The sequence below is a fragment of the Lampetra fluviatilis genome, chromosome 2, assembly GCF_964198595.1.
Source record: "Lampetra fluviatilis chromosome 2, kcLamFluv1.1, whole genome shotgun sequence".
Taxonomy (NCBI): Eukaryota; Metazoa; Chordata; class Hyperoartia; order Petromyzontiformes; family Petromyzontidae; genus Lampetra; species Lampetra fluviatilis.
Window position 1 is genome coordinate 2,121,144 of NC_136276.1, and position 23,833 is coordinate 2,144,976.

At 52.8% G+C, this 23,833-nt stretch overlaps 1 protein-coding gene across 4 annotated transcripts in view; it reads right to left on the reverse strand.

Annotated features, from left to right (window-relative positions):
- The window catches only part of CACNB1 (calcium voltage-gated channel auxiliary subunit beta 1), a 100,628-nt gene that overhangs the window by 16,270 nt on the left and 60,525 nt on the right, over positions 1–23,833 (reverse strand). For 3 of the 4 annotated variants that reach the window (XM_078866681.1, XM_078866683.1, XM_078866684.1), the window contains 6 exons: positions 23,172–23,308; positions 21,860–21,936; positions 18,971–19,104; positions 13,008–13,088; positions 11,991–12,049; positions 10,624–10,733 (listed from right to left, as the gene is read on the reverse strand). In XM_078866681.1, coding sequence (XP_078722807.1) covers positions 10,624–10,733; positions 11,991–12,049; positions 13,008–13,088; positions 18,971–19,104; positions 21,860–21,936; positions 23,172–23,308 — 598 coding nt within the window. Of the gene's footprint in view, positions 1–10,623; positions 10,734–11,990; positions 12,050–13,007; positions 13,089–16,030; positions 16,054–18,970; positions 19,105–21,859; positions 21,937–23,171; positions 23,309–23,833 lie in introns of all 4 variants that reach the window. The other variant, XM_078866682.1, reaches the window with a different exon arrangement.

Sequence of the window (23,833 nt, forward strand, 5' to 3'; positions counted from 1 at the left end):
CCAGCACCTCCGATTCGCACGGTTGGCTACGTACGGTGTGAAAGAAGTTCAGCGACAGCAGTTACTCGAATTTGGGGGTGGAACACAGTAAACACGCAACGTTGGGCAGACACTGGGCCAACGATGACTTAAACGTTTCATGTTTACTGGGGGGGTGTGGGGGTGTCGGCAGAATCAAACTACGGCGGCTGTCTGTTCGGTTCATCCATGAGTGTTTCGCTGGTGACGTGAGCAATATACGAGTTTGGTGAATCTGGGGCTTGGAGCGTGCGGTCGTTCAGGAGTTCCGAGCGAGGTGTTTGGTGACGCGGTGGGTGGTGGTGGTGGTGGGGAAGCATCGCGTGGTCCCCCCGCGGCGCGCACTCACGAACGCAGAGAGACCCTCACGCGCGCGCCGTGAAAGCAGCACGGAGAAACCCGTGAAGTCCACCCCGAAGGAGAATGCTTTGAATGAAAGCGACGTACGGAACTCCCAGGACACAACACGGCCTCTGTCTCATCGTCATCGGGCTGGCTTCAACCTCCACCTCTGGAAAGTGATCGCTTTGTCGAGCGACCGATCTCGTCAAGGACGGAGCGTGTGGGGAAAGTGCTCCCCCCTCCTGTGTACAATTTATGAAGTGGGCCACAATTAGTTTTAGTTTTTGGGTTAGATCGTGAGCCTATCAACCAAAATGGAGGAATGTTGAAAGGCGAGCAACATTTTGTTGAAAACTTTTATGCAACGTTTGGCTGGAGATTACGACCAGGCTGTCAACAATTGGCATAATCCAAACCTAAGAATAAACTAAGTACGAGTTGTGACATGGGTCGCGACGACAACGCGGCCACCCGAAGGATGTTTTTGGGCGACGTCTTTCAGCGGCCGTTCTCTTGACGCACGGTTTCCCAACGGGTTCAGGGCTCGTAGGGAGCAAAGCCAAAACTCTGGCGAATTACTCAGACATTCGACGAAGAAGCTCCGTGCGGCTTTCATTTGCGTCCTAAGTGTTCCACTAGCCCCCCCGGTTCTCACGCCCCCCCCCCCATCGAGCCGCCTTCCTGCCCGCCCCACCTCCCCTCTCTCTGTCTCCAAGCTTTACCGATCGTTTTACATTCCGTGCAGCACCATGGTTTAAGGGATTTAGCGTGAGTGGGGGGGGAGGTCAAAGGGAACATTTTTCCACGGCTGAAAACTCCCGAATAGGGGGCCCACGAAATTAGTTTAACTTGTTTTGTCATTAGGAAATGCAGGAGTGTTAATGCATGCTATCGTTTTAATTTGAACAAGTTTTAAACAATGCTTTTTTGTTTCCAGTTTTCCCGCACCCGACTTATTTTCCCTCCCGTATCGCGCGAATTTGTGTGCGCGCGTGTGCATGTGTCTGTATCACAGTGGCGAATATTTGAACTGGTCCTGAGGCCTCCTCTGGCTGTACTCAGCCTTGAGTACCTGGTGCGGTGTGTTAAACATCAGCATTGGGAGTGGGGGGCAGTCAAAGGCGGCCGGGCGCGGTGCTAATAGCCACACCATCCCATCTTGCGCAGTACTGGCCTTCATTGGTGCTCGCTAACAGCATTTGCCCCAATACTCTGTTACAGGCTGTGGGTGGCTCCTTTGTCTGAGCGCGCGGATGCGGAGGAGAGTGGCGGTGGGGGGAGAGAGGGGCTCTACATGTACTCTGGTATTCTGCCCAGGGGGGGCACACACTGCACAAATGCGAGCGTGACGATGGTCGTCGGTGGGGGAGACGCGAGAACTTGAATTTCAGAAGCCTCGCAATGCGAGCACGCTCACCCCAATCACAAAGACGCGCCCGTGCGTGTGCGCGTCTCTGCGGGGACTCTTTAAAAGAGTTATGTGCAGAAGGTCGGTAATGACCGATTAAACGCAAACTCGCGATTACATGCTTCGGCTTCAAATATCAGCCGCGTGCGCACGCGCGGGCATTTCAAAAGAACGCCACTCGGATACGATGCCAGAGAGGGTTAGTATGAGGGTGATGTCTACACTCCAGAGGGTTGCAGTCAAGTTCAATGCGGTGAAGTCAGCCTGCGGCGAGCGGTGGACCTTGGGCCGACGAAGTCAACAAATGAACAAAACTCCCTCCCAAACGCAAAAGCGAAAGAAATAAACCCACCTCATTAACACGCAATAGGTCGACAATGGCAGTAAGGCCCTCATGTGGTGTAGGCCATCCCTTTTAGGCCCTCCATTTCCATGTTGAAGTTAACAGCTAAGCGGCGGTAGCACTGCCAGAGTAAATTTACCTCGAGTTGAATAAATGTGTAAATTTGATACGGGCAAAATAAATAATTATCCTTGATTTTTTTTTATCTGTAATACATACTTAGGCCCTTCACTCCGATTAGACTTAGGCCCCTCATAGCCTTGATCCGGACACGTCGATGACCACTGCAGCCATTGGTGCGAAGGCGCCTTCGTGGAGCAAAATGGAGAATCAAAGTGGGGAATTCCAACTGCGCAGCGGTGGCTCGTGGCTCCGGTTCGGTGAGGCGACAAACTCCGCACCGGGTTTTTAATTTTTTTTATTCTTTCCAAGCCTCACGTGATGAGCTGTGCTCAGACAGCTTCACTTGTAACTGGGATACGCGCTGGCAGTAGCTTCGTCGCCAGCGCCGTCGTCACCAAACGGGGTGCGCATGATCACAGGCGGCTTCCCGGCAGCGTGCATCTGGCGCGGCACAAACCGCTTCTGCATTTTCGATCGTCACGAGCATCCTCAAGCCCCCGAAGCCACGAGCTGCCATCAACACCCGCAGAATTTGACTCACCAGGCTCACTTTTTTTCTGGCTGACCCAGCCCAGCTGATGGCTCTGCGAGGACACCTGCCTGGGGTTCATGGCGACGGGTGCATCCCTACTCGGCGGTTAACCCTGCCTGCCAGAAGCTCTGCGCTAGCGCATCCGGTGGGTGGAAGACGCTAAGGGCAAGGCCGTAGGCCTCCTGGCTCCTGCAGATTGATTCACAGTGACTGTTGAGAGCGAGTAATGGATGGGGTGGGGTGGGGGCAGGGGAAGAGTCCTTAGAGTTGCCATCAGAGGGCAGACTTTGAAAGGGAGACTGAGCTACCAGATTAGGGTTATAGCTAGCAGATTATGGGTGGCTGGCTCATTGTCAGATGGGAGATCATTCTCGAGAGTAGGCGTGCATTTTAAATCATAGTCCTGACTTTAACCCAATTGCAACAGCCGATACATGGAATTATTGAACAATGCCAAGGTGCCGCCCTTGTGCAGCAGTACCTTCGAATAGAGGCAGCTCAAGGATAAACGGAGCTGCAGTACCGGCGTGGCTGTACGTGCCTGAGTACCACTGGTCCTGAATTGGGAGGCTGGTATAGATAGGGACGCTCGAATGTGCTTCCAGTCCTGGTAACGTGGTACTGGATACGATACCTGCAGGTACCCACTGACTCTACCAGGCTGGGCGGGTCGATGTGAACTCTGCCCCCCACCGCCCACCGCCGACGTTGGCAAGGCTGTCGTGGGCACTGCGCCGCCACCAGCAACGGTTGCTCAGAGGCTGCACGCAGCGAGGTGACGGTCCGCCGAGTCAACAAAAAAATGGTATCCGGCGCCGCACACTACCAAATTAAATTGTAATGTATTATTGTATATATCCAGTTTCTGAGCTTTCGGCGTTAAACACTCGCGTGCTGTACGTGAAAAAAAAGATCCAGTTCTTGTTTGTGAAATCATAAACGACGAACAACGAATAAATAAATGCGAGCCGAGGTCCACAGCCGCTGGTTGGTAAAGCACTGACGCACGCGGTGAAATCGTTGTGTGCCATGCGGGGAAGGGGCTCAGCTGGCATGGGGTCAGAGGGCAGCACACGGCGAGAGGTGGGGTTGAGGGGTCAGGGGTCATGAGCAAGGTCCAGGGGCAAATACATACCCAGAACGTCTGCAGGGAGGCACGGACAGTGAGAGACAGCGGACAGAGATGGCGAAACACAATCGGTTAGCGGGTAAAAGAAACGAATGCAGGAAGAAGAAAAAAAAACGGCGCTTTTTTTTTTAAACGTACGCACACAGCCGGGCCTTGAACCAAGGGGGCAGCGAATCCAAGGTAGGTGGGGGGAGGCGGCGGGGGAGGGGGGAGAAAGCGCTCGCCCATTCACGATGCACGCTCAAGGGGGAACAGCGGAGTCCGAGAAACAGCGGTGTCACTCAGCTCTGAGAAATTATGGGGGGGGGGGGGGGGCTGGTGAGTAGCGACCGGTTGTCGTTCCTTCGTGAAGCGTGACCACAGGCACAGAAGTGCCAGGGGGGGTCGTCGTACGCCACGGTATTATTGAATCAATCGAGCGCCTTAATTTAGCGCCGACCGCTAACTTGTACATAGTTGAGGGCCCACGGACGTGGACTGAGAAGGCTTAATGATAATTCGAAGCCTTCTTGATCAATCGAAGCCTTCATTACTCAATGAAGAGACTGAAGTTTTAACGGATACGCTTTCAGCAGGGGCTAGAATCATTAGCACAGAATGGGCCCTCAAGTATCAGAGAGGCCTTGAAAATGTAATGGAGGTCTTGAAGATTTGGAGACCTTCATTGTTGAGTATGGCCTTGAGTTTTGGCTAGAGGCCTTAATCACAGACTGAAAGCCTTAAATGTGAGGCCTTTTCACCTTATGGCCTTCCTGCAAAGCCAAGGGCCTTCATTATAGCATGTGGCCTTCGTTATGACCCGGGCTGGGGAGCAGCCTCTGAGAGGGAGTGCTTTTTGACTCCCGAATGTCGCGAGTGACACCGCTGTGTGCAGACAGCAGTGGGCAGTGTTGAGGGTTCTATAGGCTGCTGGGGGGCCATGATGGGTCTCTCATCTCTCATGGCCCCGTTTGCATGAACCCTGCGGACACGGGGGTCACTGGGGTCAAAGGGTCAGGGGATCAGGGGGCACGGGCACCAGAAATGGATCTCACTGCCAAGGTTGGTTTACTATCACTTATTATAATACCGTACTGGAATAATAACAATACAATACACTTAATGTATCGATGATTCCATGGGGGAGGGAATATAAAATTCATAATAGGAGTGTTGCAGCAAATTATTACGAACGTACTTCAATGATGAGGATCATACAATACGAAATAATATTGCAATTTGTATATAAGGTACAGTAGTAATATTCCAACCATGAAATGCATTATATAATCTGGATGTACCATTGTCATTTGTCCGGTTTTGATATGTGCAGTTGGGAAATTTACATCTGTGTTTGGGTGGAAGGAATTTGATTTGTGGTATCAAGTTATTGCACTGAACTTTATTGTTGGGCACTGACACAGATTTGATAATAAACCTACGCAGACTTTTTAAATATGTCCGGGTTTGGTCCGGGAAGAAAGGTCGCCACCCTCTCTGTATGGCAATAATACCAAACCAAAATCAATATTGACGATGCGCTGGCTCTTTCACGGCCAAGTCTCACCGAGTCTCAAAACTGGCTTTCAGGAGGCTCCTATGTTGAAAGGTTGGGCCCAATACCATAATTGAGTGCTTTTTTATATTAACCTCATCGCTCTAAACTATTCATATACTCTCGATAAGCTATTTTTGCTTAGACTTTAACAAAGAAAATAATAACCTGTAAATGCGAGCAATTGGCCACTGTAAGTACAGATACGTTGGAACCAGTGATGGTTCGCGACTCCAGCTTGAGGAGTGTACCAAAGTCCTCCCCGGGTTTTCCAGTTGTCAGCCGATCACGTGTGCAGGCGGATTCATTAAGTGGAACGCGATGGCACCGATTTCATCATGAGCGCAAGAGACCCGTGGCCTTGCACGGAGACCCATATATTTGCAGAGAGAACCATAGACTCACACAGAGACCTCACGTGGAGAACCATGAACTGGAACGCACTGACAGTGGCTTCGTCATCAATGCAATCTCCACCAGAGGGCACGCATGCAGCCCATGCAACTTCTGGTCTGGTGACAGCACTAAACTGCTATTCCGTTCATAAATTATCAATGGCTTTTCATACGAGGTGGCTGGGTGGTTCATGGGCTGGAGGACTGAGCCGACAAAACTGAGATCTTGGGTTCAAATCCAGGCTTTCCACCGCCCGTAATTAAATTGAGTTCTCAAGTGCGGTGAACCTCCTGGGTAGCAATGGGTTTCTGTTTGTCATGTCATTTGGCCAAATCACGAGAATGAGAAATACCAGATATTTCTCACAGCAGGACATGCACAAATGTGGTGCCTCCTAAGTGTTGTGGATAAGAGGAGAGTGATGTCACCCTTCGTGGGCTGTTCTCTAGCACGGGGCACTGCTCGGAGAGCATTCCGAATTGATTCTTTATCTCACCACACGACGCCGATAATATCACAAATCGGAATAACAATTTTTATTTTTACTCTGATCGTCCAACCATTCACCCGTGTACTTTACCCGACCACGGAAAACCCAAGGCATGAGACTTTGTATCCTTCTGAACCTGGAGCCACGATCCATCACCATTACTGGCCACTCATTCCTACGTTTTCCCCGTGGCTTTCTCCACAAGATCTGCAAATCAGTGGAAAATAAACAAACGCTTTGTAGATCTGTCCATTTCTGTGAGTGCCGGGAGCGGGCGTTGGTGTTAATGCAGTCAGAATGAATGAGTTCTGATCTTGGGCCTTGTTGGTGATTACCCGTCGAGCGTCGATCGAGGCTTAGGCTCTGTCGTTCTCCAAGTCTCGTCAACTGAATTGAGTCGCACGTCGAATCCACTCCCCCTCACACCTCTCCCCCACCCAATAAACTCAGACAATTAGTAAACCGAGTAAAACGGACCCTGTACACACACACACACACGCAATCAACTACCGTGTTTGTTCTTCCTCGGCGCACTGCCGCCTCCCGTTACGTCACTAAACCGTCGCGGTTCTGCGTCTTCACCCGGGCTCGGCGTTCGCTCCTTGGGTGGGCAAGCAGCCACGGTCATTGTCGCCATGTTTCGATTTAAAGCTTTCGTGACTGCAGGGATTCATCTTCTTGGTTCTTTCGGTAAAGTCACGTAGAAGGGAAATAATAAAATAAAAAAATATAATAATAATTTATTTTATTATTTTCCTTCTACGTGACTTCACCGAAAGAACCAAGAAGATTGTCGCCACGCTCGATGATTCTCGTCCACTTCGCCGTTCGACCAAAAGTCAATCGTCGAAACCAAACGCCAGGGGTGGGGGGAGGCGCGGCGCAAGCCACTGCGGGGAACCTGGCGGAGAGCGGCAGCGGTAGCAGCGGTGGCTCACGGCTTGGCGGAGCCCCGCGTCCATGCCGACCGCCGCGGGCGTTATCGCAAAGCTCAGGGGGACAATTGGTAAGCTTATAAACGACAAGAATAATTAGAATCGTTCAACTGATTACAGTTGGGTAAATGCTTCGCGATCGTTTAAAATTGTCCCGCTCGTCGAAAATAGGCGATCGCATGAGTGACCCTGCATTCAGACGAGCATTGGACGAAGCTCATCTTCTGTTAGCGGCCCTAAGCCAATGGTTGAATTCCAGATTCCTATGGCAGGAGCCAGTGTCTCCATAGGAAAGTTGTTGATGTAATAATAACAACACTGTAATAATAATGATCCATACGCAGCTACGGTGAATGTAAAGGTGCCCAATACATGTGTATCCAATTCACTTTGTGGGTGACTTGGCTTTAGAAAGGCCCGTCCGCCGAGAATGTGAACTTTTTATTTCTTACTCCGGAAAATTATTTTTTGCTATTATTATCATCAACATCATCATGTCGCGCATATTTTCATTTGTTCCAAACCACGAATGAGCACAGTAGCTGCAGACGTTGCTGTTATTTTTCCACGCAAGTACTGCGATGCACCGCACCTTTTCGCTCGCCGAATTTTCCACGAATCCCTGCAAATTCCTCCGATCAAAAAAAACGGCGGAGCAGATGAAAATAAATACATTAACAACCACCCTGCCGCCACTCTGCAACGTCCAAACGCGTCGGTGGGGGCGGATGTCATCCTGCATTTTTAGTTTTCCCTTTTCCCCCCCAAGCGCTGCTAAACATCACCGCGACGAACAGAGACAGACATCTCAAACATTCCAAATGTGCAAGAGGCGTTTTCGAACGACACGAAGAATCGTTGCCTCCCGCTGGACAGTCGGCCGCTGGTTGCACCGTGAGTCAGGAGGAGGCTCTTGCCTAGCGGATGCGTCCATCGGCTGTGTGTCCCGCGACTCTAAGCGGAGTTGATTTATATGTATACAATTAAAAGACTTGGAAGTGAGTTTTTGGAGTGCGGTCACACTCCACTCGAGCGAGTCAATGGGGCATGGCTGTGCCACGTTGAAGGGCGCCACGGTGGCTAGGAGATGTGAACTACCTCGCCTGGTAGGCAGGAGGTCGTGGGTTAGATTCCGAGCCTGGACGCCTGCTGTGTGTTTGGAGTTTGAGGTCTCTCTCTCTCTCTCTCCTTGTGGTCGAGTGGATTTTTCTCCGGGTCCTCCGGTTTCCTCCCTCCACATTTAGAGTGTTTGGCTGCTGTAAATGTCCACGAGCTGTCATTTGTGGCCAGGTTGCTTCTATCTCAGTGGGCTTCACCTGGTAAAATAAAAAAGAATTGTTTACTTTTATAGTTTAGTGGCGCTGGGACTCTGGGTGCCGTCTGTCGCCCGATTACACAGGCACCGGTCGCTGAGTCTGCGTGTTCTACCCATGGTCGCGTGGATATTTCTCCGGGTCCTCCGGTTTTTCCCTCCACATTTAGAAATGTGCGTTTAGAGTATTTGGCTGCTATACATTTCCACGTGACAAGCCACGTCGTTGAGCTATTATTTTCGATAGCCAGATCTCTTCTGAAAAAGAGCTCTATAATAGCTCAGTGGGCCTTACCTGGTAAAACAAAAAATAGTTTAATCCGATGTGGTGACACGGACGGTAGCGTACGGCGGTCGTCCGATACGATCGATCCTCACGCTCATGACACATGCATCGAACCGTGCTCGTGCGAATCGGTTGTTTGCGATCGGTCTCAAAGGAATGGAGAGTGTCCCGAGGTGAACGCTCCCACCACGGATGACGGAGCGACGAAATCGGCTCGTGCGCGCGACTGATCCCGCTCGTGCGAGCGAGACGACACATCTCAAGTTGTAGAAAGCGGCGAAGGCGCGGCGTTGCCATTGCTGTGCTGACGCCACTACTGGCGGAAGGGCCTCTGCTAGCGCGAGCTCCAGTGTTGAACCTCTTTCGCACCGTACGTAGCCAACCGTGCGAATCACTCCAAGTCAGCACATTTACAAACGCTCAACTCTTCTAGCCTTGGGGTAATCGCGACCGCGCGTACAATGTTTCACGCATCGGTTTTTGCCCTCCTCTTTCACGCTGGCCGGACGTCCTGGAGGAGCCACACTTTTAGCCCACCCCGGCGCGCGACTTGCCAGTCAACTTGCGGCGGTTCGGCCGTTTACTCTGCCGGGTGGACGACAGAGAACGAGGAGGAGCGACGGAGGCCGGGGTGGATTCAAGAACCTCGCCCGATCGTTTCGGCCGCGCTGGGAAACCGAAGCAAACGGGCGACCCGCGGATCGCAAGCGCCGTGCACTCTCGCCCTTTACACCAAGGCAGCATCCCCTACCCCTCTCGCGGATCTCATCAGGGGGTTTGGCGGGGGTGCGGGACAGGACGGAGACCATCGCCTCGGGCAGTGGGCGGCTGCTCCCTCGCTGTGGCCGACGTTCTGACCCTGTACCCCGACCGGACATCTGTGAAAAAGAGCTCTGTAGCTCAGTGGATTCCTCCGGTCTAAATAAACATTCCGATTCTTAACTGGGCACGGGAGGTCGAGGGCACGGGAGATGTTACGGAGGGAGAGGGGTGAAGAAGTAAGCGACACCTGCAAGCTGGGCCGTCGTGCCTGACGGAGCGGCGTGTTTACATCACGCCGGCCGTAGCCCCCCACTCCAGTGCACGGTGTAAACATGACAAACGAGCCGGGCCCGATTACTCCCTCGTCAATTATGCAACGCGCCCCATCGCGTCGGACCGCACCACCGCTGTGCGCGCACGCGCGCGTGTCCACGGTCGTGCACGCCGCTGCGCGCAGTGCGGTCAAGTATACCGTTATGTATCCACTGCTGGATGGTGGTCGCCCAATGCCGTGGGAGCCGCAAGGGTTGTTTGACCCCATACTTGAACCATTCTGGTCAGGGCGGGCTGGTGAAGGCGAGCGAGCGTCGCGGTTAACGTGCATTATTATCACCGGCGCGGTTCCATCAACGCTGCCTCCACGTCGCTGGATTACAGGAACGGATCGTCGTCGTCACCATCATCATCATCATCACGGTGCCGGGAAAGTTGAAGCCAAAGTTGAAGTGGTTTATGGACGATCCAAGTCCCGCTTTCCTATAGCAGGCAACGAGTGTATCTGGCCGTTCGGACGACAGCTGCTCATTTCAGGGATTAAAACACAAGTCGCTCTTTTAGCAGGGGGGTGGGAGGGGGTGGGGAGGGATGGGGAGGGGAGGGGGTGTCAGGGGAAGGGGTCAGGGGAAAGTAAAGACGTCGGGGTGGGCGGGGGGAGAGAAAGAAGGGGTGACAGGGAGACGAGTATGGGGAGGAGAAAGGAATGGTGAGGGGGTGGGGGTCTCCGGGGGACCCACCGATGCTGGAGCGAGTGTTGGAGCGCTCGATGATCGGTCTCCGGTTGGGGTTGTTGAGGACGGAGCGCTTGGCCAAGGAGATGTCGGCCGTCACGCGCGTGATGGAGATGCTGCAAACGCGCACGCACGCCCATTTCAACATTACTTACTTACAATGCTGTTCCAAAACTGCAAACGAAATATCGTTTGTTCGGTAGCTCAAACTAATTTGGTGATTCACGCGATCAGCGTCGTTGCAAGAGACGAAGCGTCCACTGGGGAGTCTCGCACTGCGGTGCACATTCCCCACCGTGTGCGTGTGGAGAATGGTCCGCTGAGCCAGACACCACAGAACTACCTCTGAGATCCGTTGGAACGACGTTTTTTTTTAAAATCCACTTTCACTCGCGCGCAGCTCCAGACAGAAATGTTCATGACCGTCAATACAATATAAATGTTTTTAATGATCAGAGCTGTAGTTTAGCCAATTCAGTGCAAACAACATCACGGAGTTTTTGGGGTGCAGTCTTTGGTGACCAAGACCCATCAACTGGCTACACTTGAGAAGCCGGTTAAACATCTCGCCACGTTGGCGAGATGTTTCAGCGACCATTTGTGATCGCCAGGCCGCTTCTGAAAAGGAGCTATATAGATCAGTGGGCCTTCACTGGTGACATATAAATAATTAACGAGTTAATAGTTACACCAGGGGCAGCTGGAACCCAGAATCTCAGCACTGCAGCCTCAGTGTCTCCGAATCCCTGATCCAGCTGGTCACCCCTCTCACACACACACACCTTCTAAAGAGACCCTGGATCACGTGGTGGTGGTACACGATTCGGTGGTTTAAGAATGTTTAACACAATGAGCACTGCCCACACATTTGCACGGGATACGCGGCCGACTCGACGCTGTTGGGATGCGGGTTAAAGTCATCGTCCTGATGTTGGCGCGGTGACGTTACCATTGCTCGCCGCGTGCCTGCTCCGGTCCACCAGCGATGTATGTGGATTAGCGAGTGAGAAATGAAGCCCCCAGAAAGGCCCCATTTTGTAGCTGCTCACCTCGAGCTCTAAATGCCCTGACAGTGGCATTGTCTTTGTGCTGTTCCCCTTCTTCCATTGTTCACTGGTCTGGTGAGACGAGGCCCTAAAGATGGCCGCCTCTGGTATAGGCCAATTAGTTTCAAAGACAATGCATCAAACATGAATGATCAGGGCACGTTTGTTTGCATGTTCACCACAAGTACGTGTGGTTCATGCAGACTTTGATTCCTGGCAAAAGGTTTCTCTTTGGTGTTGGAACATCTTAACACCTCCTGGTTTATTGCCAGAAAGGGTTAACACCCTATTATTATTTTTTTTAAAACAATGAAGGCCTCTGCTTACCGCCCCTCGAATCTGTGCTTCAGGAAGTCAAAGAGGGCCTTCTGCATCATGTCAGTGACCTGGGGGGGGGGGGGGGGGCGAGATTCACACACGCACGCACGCATCTTCATGTTTGTTACAGCCCCTTAGCGGTATGTCGGTGTATACCTTGTACATTTTGTATGGGTTTGTTTAGTGGGTATGGCTGAACTAATGTTTCTGGGTACACTTTGTAAATCCACTCGTAGCTGTGGCTTTGTTAAAGACAGGCGATGGTTAAAAGTCAGAGGTCATGACGTCGGGCGCTGTCGATGCCACCACACCTTGCCATCTCTTCCTTCCTCGTGCCATATCCCGCTGCTGCTGCTGTTGGTGGTGTTGGTGGTGTTGGTGTAGTTGGTGTTGGTGTAGTTGGTGGTGTTGTTGGTGTAGTTGTTGGTGTAGTTGTAGTTGGTGTTGGTGTAGTTGGTAGTGTTGTTGTTGGTGGTGTTGTTGGTGTAGTTGTTGTTGTTTGTGTAGTTGGTGGCGTTAATTGTTGTTGTTGGTGTAGTTAGTATAGTTGTTGTAGTTGTTGTTGGTGTAGTTGGTGTAGTTTGTATAGTTGTTGTATTTGTTGGTGTAGTTGATGGTGTAGTTGTTGGTGTTGTTGGTGTTGTTGTTGGTGTAGTTGGTGTTGGTGTAGTTGATGTTGGTCTAGTTGGTGGTATTGTTGTTGGTGTAGTTGGTGTGTTTGTTGTTGGTGTAGTTGGTGGTGTTGTTGTTGGTGTAGTTGGTGTTGGTGTAGTTGGTGGTGTTGTTGGTTTAGTTGGTGTTGTTGTAGTTGGTGTTGGTGTAGTTGGTGGTGTTGTTGGTTTAGTTGGTGTTGTTGTTGTTGTAGTTGGTGTTGGTGTAGTTGGTGGTGTTGTTGGTATAGTTGGTGTTGTAGTTGGTGTAGTTGTTGGTGTAGTTGGTGTTGGTGTAGTTGGTGGTGTAGTTGTTGTTGGTGTTGGTGTAGTTGTTGGTGTAGTTGTTGTAGTTGGTGGTGTTGTTGCGCCGCACCTCGTATCCCTTGAGCGAAGGTCCCACCAGCACCACGGGCCTCATGGACGGCACCACGTCGTACGGAGGAACATTCTCCGTCTGGCGGTGACGGAAGGAGACGGGGAGGGCGAGGATGGAGGGGAGGTGTGGAGAGGGTACACGGTGGCGAGATGTTAACTACCTCGCCTGGTATACAGGAGGTCGTGGGTTTCATCCTCACCCTGATACCTGCTGTATATTTGGAGTTTGCGGTGTCTCTCTCCCCGTGGTCGCGTGGATTTTTCTCCAGGTCCTCCGGTTTTCCCTCCACATTTAGAATCAACATCACGCGTTTAGAGTATTTGCCTGCTATACATTTCTACACGATGATAAGCCACATCGTTGGCCTAACATTTGTGATAGCCAGGTCGATTCTGAAAAATAGTTGTATAGCTCAGTGGGCCTTACCTGGTCAAATAAAACAAAACATAGTTTAGTTTTAGTTTAGTTTACATGGTGACCGCTCTCAGAGTAGCATCTGTGGCCAGGTTCAGTAAATTTGACGACGCGGCCCAAACGCTGCCGTGATCCCGCCGGAGACAACGGCGACACGGCGTTTATTTGCGAAACTCCGGACGGCGAGGGACATCATCGCATACCACCACGTGAATCGGGGCCTTTTAGTGTTTTGTTTTTTTACTTTTCTGCGACGTTAATCAACGTCATACCGCGTTGCTTCCACTGCTCATTTGCTTGTTGTCCTTCCCCCGCACCTCCCGATTAGTTGCTAATTCGGTGAGGAATCACTGCTCTTGATTGCTCACCGAATATTTTCCATTTCAATGGTAAATCGGAGTGGGCCTAGTCGTGTCAGTCTTGCAAATGAGACTTGTCCTTGCCTCTCGACTTCTCACCTGGGTAAACAAAGTAAGCCCGCCACCTCTGAGGTGTAAAATAAATTAAAAAAAACCGGGACAGATCAAGGGAGTAAGATTGTCTCACAAAGAGCGAGAGGGGAGGAGAATCGCTTGCTGCTGACAAAAACTGGGACTTCTAACGTTCAATATTTCGGGAAACACTACGCAGATTTCCCATCACGAGAGATCGGTGCGTCGAGACCCTTGGATGACACGCGCCTTGCAAATGTAAATTTTTATATTATTATTATCAAGGCTACCTCAAAAAGAGGACGACGATGCACAAACTCAGGACAAGTGGCAACTCTCGCCGAGAGAAAGGGCCCTAGAGGGAGGGCAAGGGTCAAGGTCCCGCGGTGCGCGCTGGGCACAGAAACATTTATGACACGGACGACCGAAATTATTCCCCGACGGGTGTTTGCCATACGTCGTTAAGTCCGGCAGGTGAACGCCGAAACCGAGGCTCTCCGAGAGAAGCGGACGAGGGAGGAGGAGGGAGGAGGAGGAGTGTCGTGCGAGCCATGGGTTTACCGGCACGCGACGTTTCTGTTACATATTTCTAATCGCTGACGAGCACTTAGAGCACGAGACCGGACCACAGCCGTCTCACGCCGAACACCGCCAGGGGAACTTATCGATCACCAAGGTCGGTCGACTGAGAGGGCTTAAATTACAGCGGCGCATTACAGCCTCGTCGTACATCACGGACAGACGCCGTCATCATCATCAAAGTCATCGTACAAAGCCATCATCAGCCCTATCAGCTGCGAATACTCGATGACGATGATGATGATGGTGACAACGACAGTGATGACGACGACGATGATGAAGACGACAACGATGATGAAGACGACGATGACGGCGATGACGATGATGATAATGATGATGACGCACAAATGGAAAACTAACAAGTCGTCGGCAGAGTGCGGCAACTGTGGTCACCACCCGGAACAGAACCGCGTAGCGTACGACGACTCGGCGCCCGATTGACAAACACGGAGGGAGCGTCGCATTCGCAGCGATGATGCACACCGCTCCGCTGCTGCCGACACAATGATCCAGCTCGGCCACCTCAACTTTAAATCGTAGCTGTTTGCTCTACGATGGCAACATTGGCAGCAGTAGAGAGATGAATCAACCCTCCGCCTGATGAAAGCGTCTTCCTGCTGTGACTGGTGGCGAGCGATGCAATCCAATTCTGTCGTACCAACTCCATCTCCACATTGGTTGGGACTCATAGTCTTGCAGTGCGGTGATTCCGAGTGAGCGGAATGAGGTTGAAGAGGGTCATGTGATTTTCGCCTGAATTTTTTGCAATATATATTTTTTGCAATGTATTTCGCATTCGTGAATGTAAATGATTGAAATGCTTTGAATAGCAGACACCGACTGCAGATTACGACTGCCATGTGAGGACTTCATGTGCATAGATATCTTACAATCAGCGGACGTTAGCAAAGTTTGCTGGGAGAGTAGCAGTGCAGTGGTTATACCACTCTGTGCTGTTGAAGCCCCGTGACCAGAGTTGAGTTCCTGCTCACGGCTAACATCAGTGGTTCGTGAATGTCAAGTCCTATCCTGTTGCCCTTCTTCTGGACCAATGTTACAAAAGATTTTCGTTTTTATGCAGGCAAACCGTTCACCGGGTCTCATCGGCAGAGTCGAGGCTTTGTCAACCAACTATGTTACGCACCGGAGTGATTTGTTTCTGCTACGGGACGCCATCAACACAAAACATATATTATTTATATATATATAAATCTATTTATAATTATGCCAATTTTTAATTCTATCGACCTTACTTCTGCACATATTTACACGGCGTTAATATAGGTTCTGTTCCCGAATTTGTATCCCGTGATCTCCCTTGGAAGAGAGACGGGGGCTCTCGCCCGGTTATGGATAAATAAAACCCACCCAACCGCCCCAATATCACCTGGGCCTAGAGAAAGAAGAAGCTCGTGCCAGCAAGGGCCGTGAAACTTAAGGTCAAGAATCCGGGTCATTTAAAAATCACAAACCAAGGTCATTTCAAGCGATGGACCCGGGGTCACTCAAGGTCACGGCCCCAGCAGGTTTGGGGCGTACGTTCTCGCGCGGGGGGGGGGGGCGGGGGTGCGGACGGTTATGAGATGATTCTCTTACCGACTTCTGCTTCTGCTTGGCTGCTGCCAGGCGTGTTAGCAATGGGTGATAGAGGAGGGGGCGGTTGAGGGAGGGGGGGGATAAGGGAGGTGATAATAGAAGGGGACGATGTTGGGAAGGGGGGGGGGAGAGGGGCCAGGGGTGGGAGAGGGGGCAAGGCAAGTGGTGGAGGTGGGGCAGGGAGGAGCGTTAGTAGGCACACAGACGCGGCACGGCACGTTGCTCTCTGAGCGAGTGCTCCTGCGTGGCTCAAGACGGAGAGCGTGAAGCACACACGCACACAAGCACACACGCACACACGCACACAAGCACACAAGCACACACGCACACAAGCACACGCACAAGCACGCATACACATGCACGCATACAACAACAACGACCGCCATTCGCCACTAAGGTGGCGTTGACATCACCAGGGCGCTTGTGCCAGGCTAAGTGCATCTTAAGGCCTTAAGGTGCACGCACACACGCACACACGCACGCACGCATCCACGTCCCGTGGGGTTATTTCGACCGGGGAGTAGTTTTGATGACATCAGCACATGCGTGGGGCGTGTCACGTGAACCGCGTTCACGCGAGCATGAGCACACAGACACGCACACGTGTGTGCGCGCATGAGCACACACACACGCACACGTGTGTGCGCACAAACACCACCCACCCCGTGTAGCCCCTTCGAGGCGCTGTCAGCGAGCACCGATTAAGGCCAGCACTTCCAGCAATTCCAGCAGCACAAAATCAGGGTGGGTGGGGGGGAACAACTTTTGTCGACCGCGAGTGCCGATTGTTGGGGAAGAGCAGCATCAGCAGCAAGTCCCGTGTCTAGGCTTGCGTCAGCCTAGAGGAGTCAGCAGTCACGCCACGATCCCAATGCTCGCTGCTGCTGCTGACGTTGTTAATGGCTACGGAATGAACCTGGACCTCCCCCCCCCCCCCCCGAGCGCTGAGTCAGGCAGTCAAGACTCATGGGGGGGGGGGGGGTGTTGGGGGGGGGGGCTACAGGGGGGGAGCCACCCCCGTTAACCGACACCACCACCACCATCGGTTCGAACGAGACCGACTGCTGACGAGACGCTGCATGTCAAAGCCGGTCCAGAGTTTGCTTGTGTTGGAACCGAACGCTGCTGGGGTTTCAGGCTGACGCAAGCCTCAACTCATGACTTGCTGCTCATGATGCTGCTCTTTTCCCCAACAATAAGCACTCTCGTTAAGGCCACGTGGTTGACGGGAGGAGTACAACTTGCATTCAGGTTTTTTTTATGTGTGGAGGGGACAGATTGAGACGCATTATCTGATTGGTTATCTTGTAACTTACGAGATCGGCGTGATCAAAAGTCGACATACGGGCCTTTCGAAATTTAATGTGATTCCTCTTTATCCACGCCGATGTTAGCGGGGAATGGGAGCGATGTTGGTCGATCAGTACATTTGCGTATGTGAAGAAATCTCAGTTATTTCCCAAAACGTGTAAAAAAGATATATGAAATCCTCTTATCCGTGAAAAATTAGCTTCAGATAAAAAGCAGAGATTAGGATGGCTTTCCCACACCACGTGGATAACAGACACCGTTTCTGTTGATCGTATATCATGACCACGGATTATGGGATTTGTGATGAATAGGGTAGCGGATAACTGGATTCTCAATTTATGTTCAACTGTTATTCGCAAATATTGCTATATATAACTATATATAACTGCCTCACACCAACAACAGAGTGAATCATCTACACACACAACAAATCTCGTTGTGACCTCACTCCGGCTCTATGGGCTTACATATTCGCTCTCCTACTCCCTCTGCTCCAGAAAGCAACTGCCTCTCCCTTCTCCTCACCTCTCTCTCTCCCTCTCTCCCTCCCTCCCTCTCTTCTCTCTCTGCACCTTCATCGCCCAATGCTCCATTCATCAATCCCCGCTGGACTGGACGTCCTTCCCTCCCTCTCCTCTGCTGCCTCCGCCACAGTCCGCCCGGGCACGGGCCGAGCAGTGTGTTCACTGCGGGTGGAGCGACCGTGCCGATTCCACAGCGGACGTTAAAGATCCCGTGACGTACTTCGCAAGAGCAGGCCACTGCGTTGTTGGCGTGGGAGTCAAACATTTGCCAAATTCGAAAACGTACAAAACTTGGGATTTTACACACGGCAGTAATCATTGCGACGAGACTCATCCTGCCTTTTTGAGTTCCCGGCTGGTTAAACAAAATCAACTTGACATGACGTGCTTCTCTCTCTCTTCGGCAGCACTTAAAAGATTGATTAAAGGCCCGTTCGCGACATGAACGATCCGTTCACTCCACCTGCCCAACTGATTTAAAATGCACAAATGTGAACGTGCACACACTGCGCACACACGCACACACGTGTGTGCACGTTCACATGCACGAGCATGAAGTTGATGTTGACACATGAGGTGCTGTGCATGTGGCACCATACGCGACACTGCGAAATCTCACCAGGCGTGGCTCACGACACTACACCGTGCATGACTCACTAGTGGCTCACTAGTGGCTCACTACACCGCGTGTGACTCACTACAGCGACGCACGAGGTGGTAGCACCGTACTTGGCACACCCCACACCCTCTCCCTACCCCCCCCACCCCACTACATGCGCCACAGTGGTGAGATGTTAGCTACCTCGCCTGTTGTACAGGAGACCGTGGGTTGATGTTTGGAGTTTGCGTGTCTCTCCCTGTGGTCGCTTGTATTTTTCTCTGGGTCCTCCGCTTTTTTCCCCTCCACATTTAAAGTGAACATCACTCGTTTGAGAGTATTTGGCTGCTGTAAATTTCCACACGACGATAAGCCTCTTCGTCGAGCTTCCATTCGCGATAGCCAGGTGGTCGCTTCTGACAAAATAGCTGCTGTGTAGCTCAGTGGGCCTTACCTGGTTCACAGTCAAAATTGTTGGAATAGTTAAGAGTAGTATCGGAACAGTACCTTCCTAAAGAAGGGCTTGCGCTTGGCATTGGCCTGTGCGGAGCCAGCGCTTCCTGCGCTGCCCTTAGGGTAGCGAGAGTTTCCTTGCAGGTCAGTCTCCTCCGCTTCCAGACCCATTGCGTCTAAGTCGTACGCTGCCCGGATGGGCCGGGGTCGGGCGTCAGGTCAAGAGGTCGCAAAGGTCAGCAGAGGGGGGGGGGCAACGCGAGTCCGTCGAGGGTCGGAGGTCGTGGGTAAACGGGAGTTGGAAGTCGGACGGTCGTGGGTTGGAGGGTTGCGAATCGCAGGGACGGAGTTGGAGAGGGTCATAGGTCGGAAGGTTTCATGGGTTCGGAAGTCAGAGGTGCAAGGGTCACAGTGTTGGAGGGGGGGCATTGGTGGCATTCGTTGAGGCATTTGTTTCACAATCCGGTTGTTGAGTTTTGTTGTTAGATTGTTAGTTCGATGGTTGGGTTGGTGAGATGTGTTGTTAGAATGTTAGTTCGATGATTGGGTTGGAAGTTATTGAGTTTTGTTGTTAGATTGTTAGGTCGATGGGTGGGTCGGAGGTTCAGTTAAATATTGGGCGATGGATGGCAACGGGGTTTTACGACGTTTGGTTTGGTGTTTTACGGGGTGATTGCAATTAGCGGTGAGGTGGAGGGTTTGAAGGCCGGGTTGTAGAAGGTTTGTTCGTTTTGATACAAAACATTTTTAGGAAATGTTTGTTTGGATGATTCGAGCAGAGAGAAGCAAAAATCAGTTGTGACATTTCCAGGAGGTTGAATCAAAAGGATGAAGATGAATGAATACCAAGAAGCATGCGTGCGTGTGTGCGTGAGTGTGCGCATGTGCGTGAGTGCGTGCGTATGAGTGCGTGCGTGCGCGTGAGTGCGTGTGCATGAGTGCGTGCGCGTGAGTGCGTGTGCATGAGTGCGTGTGCATGAGTGCGTGTGCATGAGTGCGTGTGTGCGAGAGTGCGTGTGTATATGTGTGCGTGTACATGAGTGCATGCGTGCGAGTGCGTGCACATGCGTGCGAGTGAGTGCATACGTGAGCGCGTGCGTATGAGTGTGTGCATGCGTGCAAGTGCGTGCGTGCGCGTGCGTGCGCGTGCGTGCGGGATGTGCAGAGTCGATCGCACGGCAGACGGGGACAGAAACACAAAACAAAGAAACAAAAATATTGACAACAACACCAACACGAACAAACGACCAATGAAGCAAAGGAAATACAGCGAAGAAGCAAAAAACGCGAGCACACATCGAGTCCACAACCGCGCGTGTATTCAAAGCAAACGAGAGAGAAATGAGGCCACGAGCGAGAGAGCGAGCGAGCGTGTCGAATCTAGGTTAGCGAAATAAAACGGCGAGCGGCTGAGGAGGCGTTGGGTGCCAAGGGACGGGAAGAGGAGTGGGGTGGGGGTGGAGGGGAGTGGGGGGGAGTGATGCAGGAAAAGGGGTCAGCGTGACTGGTGGGTGGTGAGAGAACAGCAAGCGCAGACTGACAATGGGCAACACCAAGGCAGACATAATCGCATATGACGGTACATCACACTCGGCCAAGAGGGAGAGCGCAAAGGAGAACAGAGAGAGAGAGTAGCGGCGAGCGAGTGGTAGAGAGGGTCGGGGCGAGGGGGAGGGAGAGCGGGAGAGAGATGAGGGAGAGAGATAAGAGAGAGAGCGAGAGAAGGGAGAGGCTGTGCGTGCCAGGCGTGGGTTCGTGCGATGCGGGCGATGGATGATGATTGTTGTTGCCGCTGCTGCTGCAGCCGCTGCTCTCGTTAACGTCCCCGGAACAGCGGGCGGTGGAGTGCGGAGGAACGTGGTGGTGGTGTGGTGGGTACATGTGTGTGGTGTGGTGGGTACATGTGTGTGGTGTGGTGGGTACATGTGTGTGGTGTGGTGGGTACATGTGTATGGTGTGGTGGGGAGGAGTGTGTGGTGTGGTGGGTAGTTGTGTGTGGTGTGGTGGGTAGATGTGTGTGGGGTGGTGGGGAGGAAGTGTGGGGTGTGGTGGGGGGGAGTGTGGGGTGTGGTGAGTACATGTTTGTGCTGTGGTGGGAGGAGTGTGTGGTGTGGTGGGTAGATGTGTGTGGGGTGGTGAGTACATGTTTGTGCTGTGGTGGGGGGGAGTGTGTGGTGTGGTGGGGGGGAGTGTGGGGTGTGGTGGGTAGAAGTGTGTGGTGTGGTGGGGAGGAGTGTGTGGTGTGGTGGGTACATGTGTGTGGTGTGGTGGGGAGGAGTGTGTGGTGTGGTGGAGGGGAGTGTGTGGTGTGGTGGGGGGGAGTGTGTGGTGTGGTGGGGGGGAGTGTGTGGTGTGGTGGGTGGGAGTGTGTGGTGTGGTGGGGGGGAGTGTGTGGTGTGGTGGGGGGGAGTGTGTGGTGTGGTGGGGAGGAGTGTGTGGTGTGGTGGGGTGGAGTGTGTGGTGTGGTGGGGGGAGGGTGTGGTGTGGTGGGAGGGAGTGTGTGGTGTGGTGGGGGGGAGTGTGTGGTGTGGTGGGGAGGAGTGTGTGGTGTGGTGGGGGGAGTGTGTGGTGTGGTGGGTAGATGTGTGTGGTGTGGTGGGGAGGAGTGTGTGGTGTGGTGGGGGGAGTGTGTGGTGTGGTGGGGGGGAGTGTGTGGTGTGGTGGGGGGGGAGTGTGTGGTGTGGTGGGGAGGAGTGTGTGGTGTGGTGGGGGGAGTGTGTGGGGTGGTGGGGAGGAGTGTGTGGTGTGGTGGGGGGAGTGTGTGGGGTGGTGGGGAGGAGTGTGTGGTGTGGTGGGGAGAAGCGTGGGGAGGGTGGGGAGGAGCGTGGGGTAACTGCAGTGGCTTGGAGCTCATCGATGCCCCTGCGTGTGGAGCGCATCTAGGTTTAGGGCGTGCGTGCTTGCGCGTGCGTGTTCATGTACGAGCGTGCGTCCGCGTTGTACCGGATGAAGGGGGTGTCGACCGCCGTGACCCCGGCACGAGGTCGCCCAGGCTGGATGACGAGTTCGTTCCCTGCCTCCTGCGGGGCGAGCAGCCGGGGGGGGGCGGTCAGCTCAAGATCACGGCGTGACGGAGTACGGAGATGCGGTGGAGAAAGGATGGCACGAGCAGTTGCAGAGGAGTTGGGGAACGCACGGAGATTATACAAAGTGGAGATGAGCTCAAGATGAGACAGACATCAAACTCACACGGGATGGATCGATGACTGATGGAGAAGAGGAGCGGATAAGGATTTGCACCTATTCATCACTTAAATGCCACGGCATCTCAAAGAGACTTCCAAATGCACAAGAAACTCAAAACACGGGAATGCGACGAAGAGGACGACAGAGAACAAAGAGAGAGGGAGAAGCAGCGACCGGTGTCTGTGTAATCGGGCGACAGGCGGCACCCAGAGTCCCAGCGCCACTAAACTATAAAAGTAAACAATTCTTTTTTATTTTACCAGGTGAAGCCCACTGAGATAGAAGCAACCTGGCCACAAATGACAGCTCGTGGACATTTACAGCAGCCAAACACTCTAAATGTGGAGGGAGGAAACCGGAGGACCCGGAGAAAAATCCACTCGACCCCAAGGAGAGAGAGAGAGACACCTCAAACTTCAAACACACAGCAGGCGTCAGGGTCGGGATCGAACCCACGACCTCCTGCATACCAGGCGAGGGAGTTAACATCTCCTAGCCACCGCGGCACCAGTAGAGGCCCAGGGAGGCCCGCCACTCCCGCGTGGTTTTTCGTGGTGAAAGCGGTCGGCAACCAAAACAACACGAAGAGCCATTCTTTGTTCGAATTCCGTAGTAAAAAATAGAAAACCGACTCAATATTTCAAGAGCCGCAACAACGCGACGTGAATACGAGACAGCGGTCCGTGAATTATCAAGCGGCATCACCGAGGAAGTCCTGAAAAGGACGGCCGCGTGCACCTCCAGAGCCGCAGGTTGCTGACCCCCTCGGTGTGGAGGCTGTGATCGAGGACTGGTGGAGCGGGTGTGGTGGGGTGTGGTGTTGTGTGGGGTACAGTGGTGGAGCGTAATGGGGTGTGGTGTTGTGTGGGGTGCGGTGGTGGGGTGTTGTGTGGGGTGCGGTGGTGGGGTGCGGATAGTGGGGTGCAGTGGTGGGGTTCGGTGGTGGGGCATTGTCTGGGGTGCGGTGGTGGGGTGTAGAGTTGGGGTGTTGTGTGGGGTGTGGTGGTGCGGTGGTGGTGTGTGGAGTTGGGGCGTTGTGTGGGGTGTGGTGGCTGGTTGCGGCACCCACCCTGCATGGAAGCGCCCCTGCCGCGCCTTCTGCTCCAGCAGCTGGCGGATGTGCTCCAGCTTCACGGGGCTCGGGATGAAGCCGATCTCGCAGCCCTCCTTGACGAGCCGCCCGATCCACCAGTCGTTGTTGTATTTCTGCGACGCGCGCGCGGCAGAGCGAGCGCTCGGAGAGATTCCCCAATCCGGCAGAGCCAGGGGCCCCCTCACCAGAATCGAGCGTATTCACAACAACGACAGAACAATCCACCACCACCACCACCACCACACCACCACCACCACTACCACCACCACCACCACCACCCCGCGTCCGCATGCGCACTAGGAGAAGACGTTGGTGGCCCGTTGAGCGGTTGCGAGGCGACGGTGGGATCGAACCCATGACCACCTGTATACCAGGCGAAGCAGTTAACATCTCGCAACCCCGGCGAGGTGTTAAATGATATGCAAGTGACGTGTGAACGTTACATTCGGGCTAATAGTGAACCAAACTGGAAAAACGGGACAAAAAAAGCCAAAAAAAAAGCAAAAAAAAAAACACACAAACAAAATGGCAAAACAAAAGGGCAAAGGAACGGGATTATTCCAATTTAAGTATGGGATGTGAGAGTACGCGGGGGGGAGATACGGGTTTGAGGGGGGTGTGGGCTATATGCGTGTATG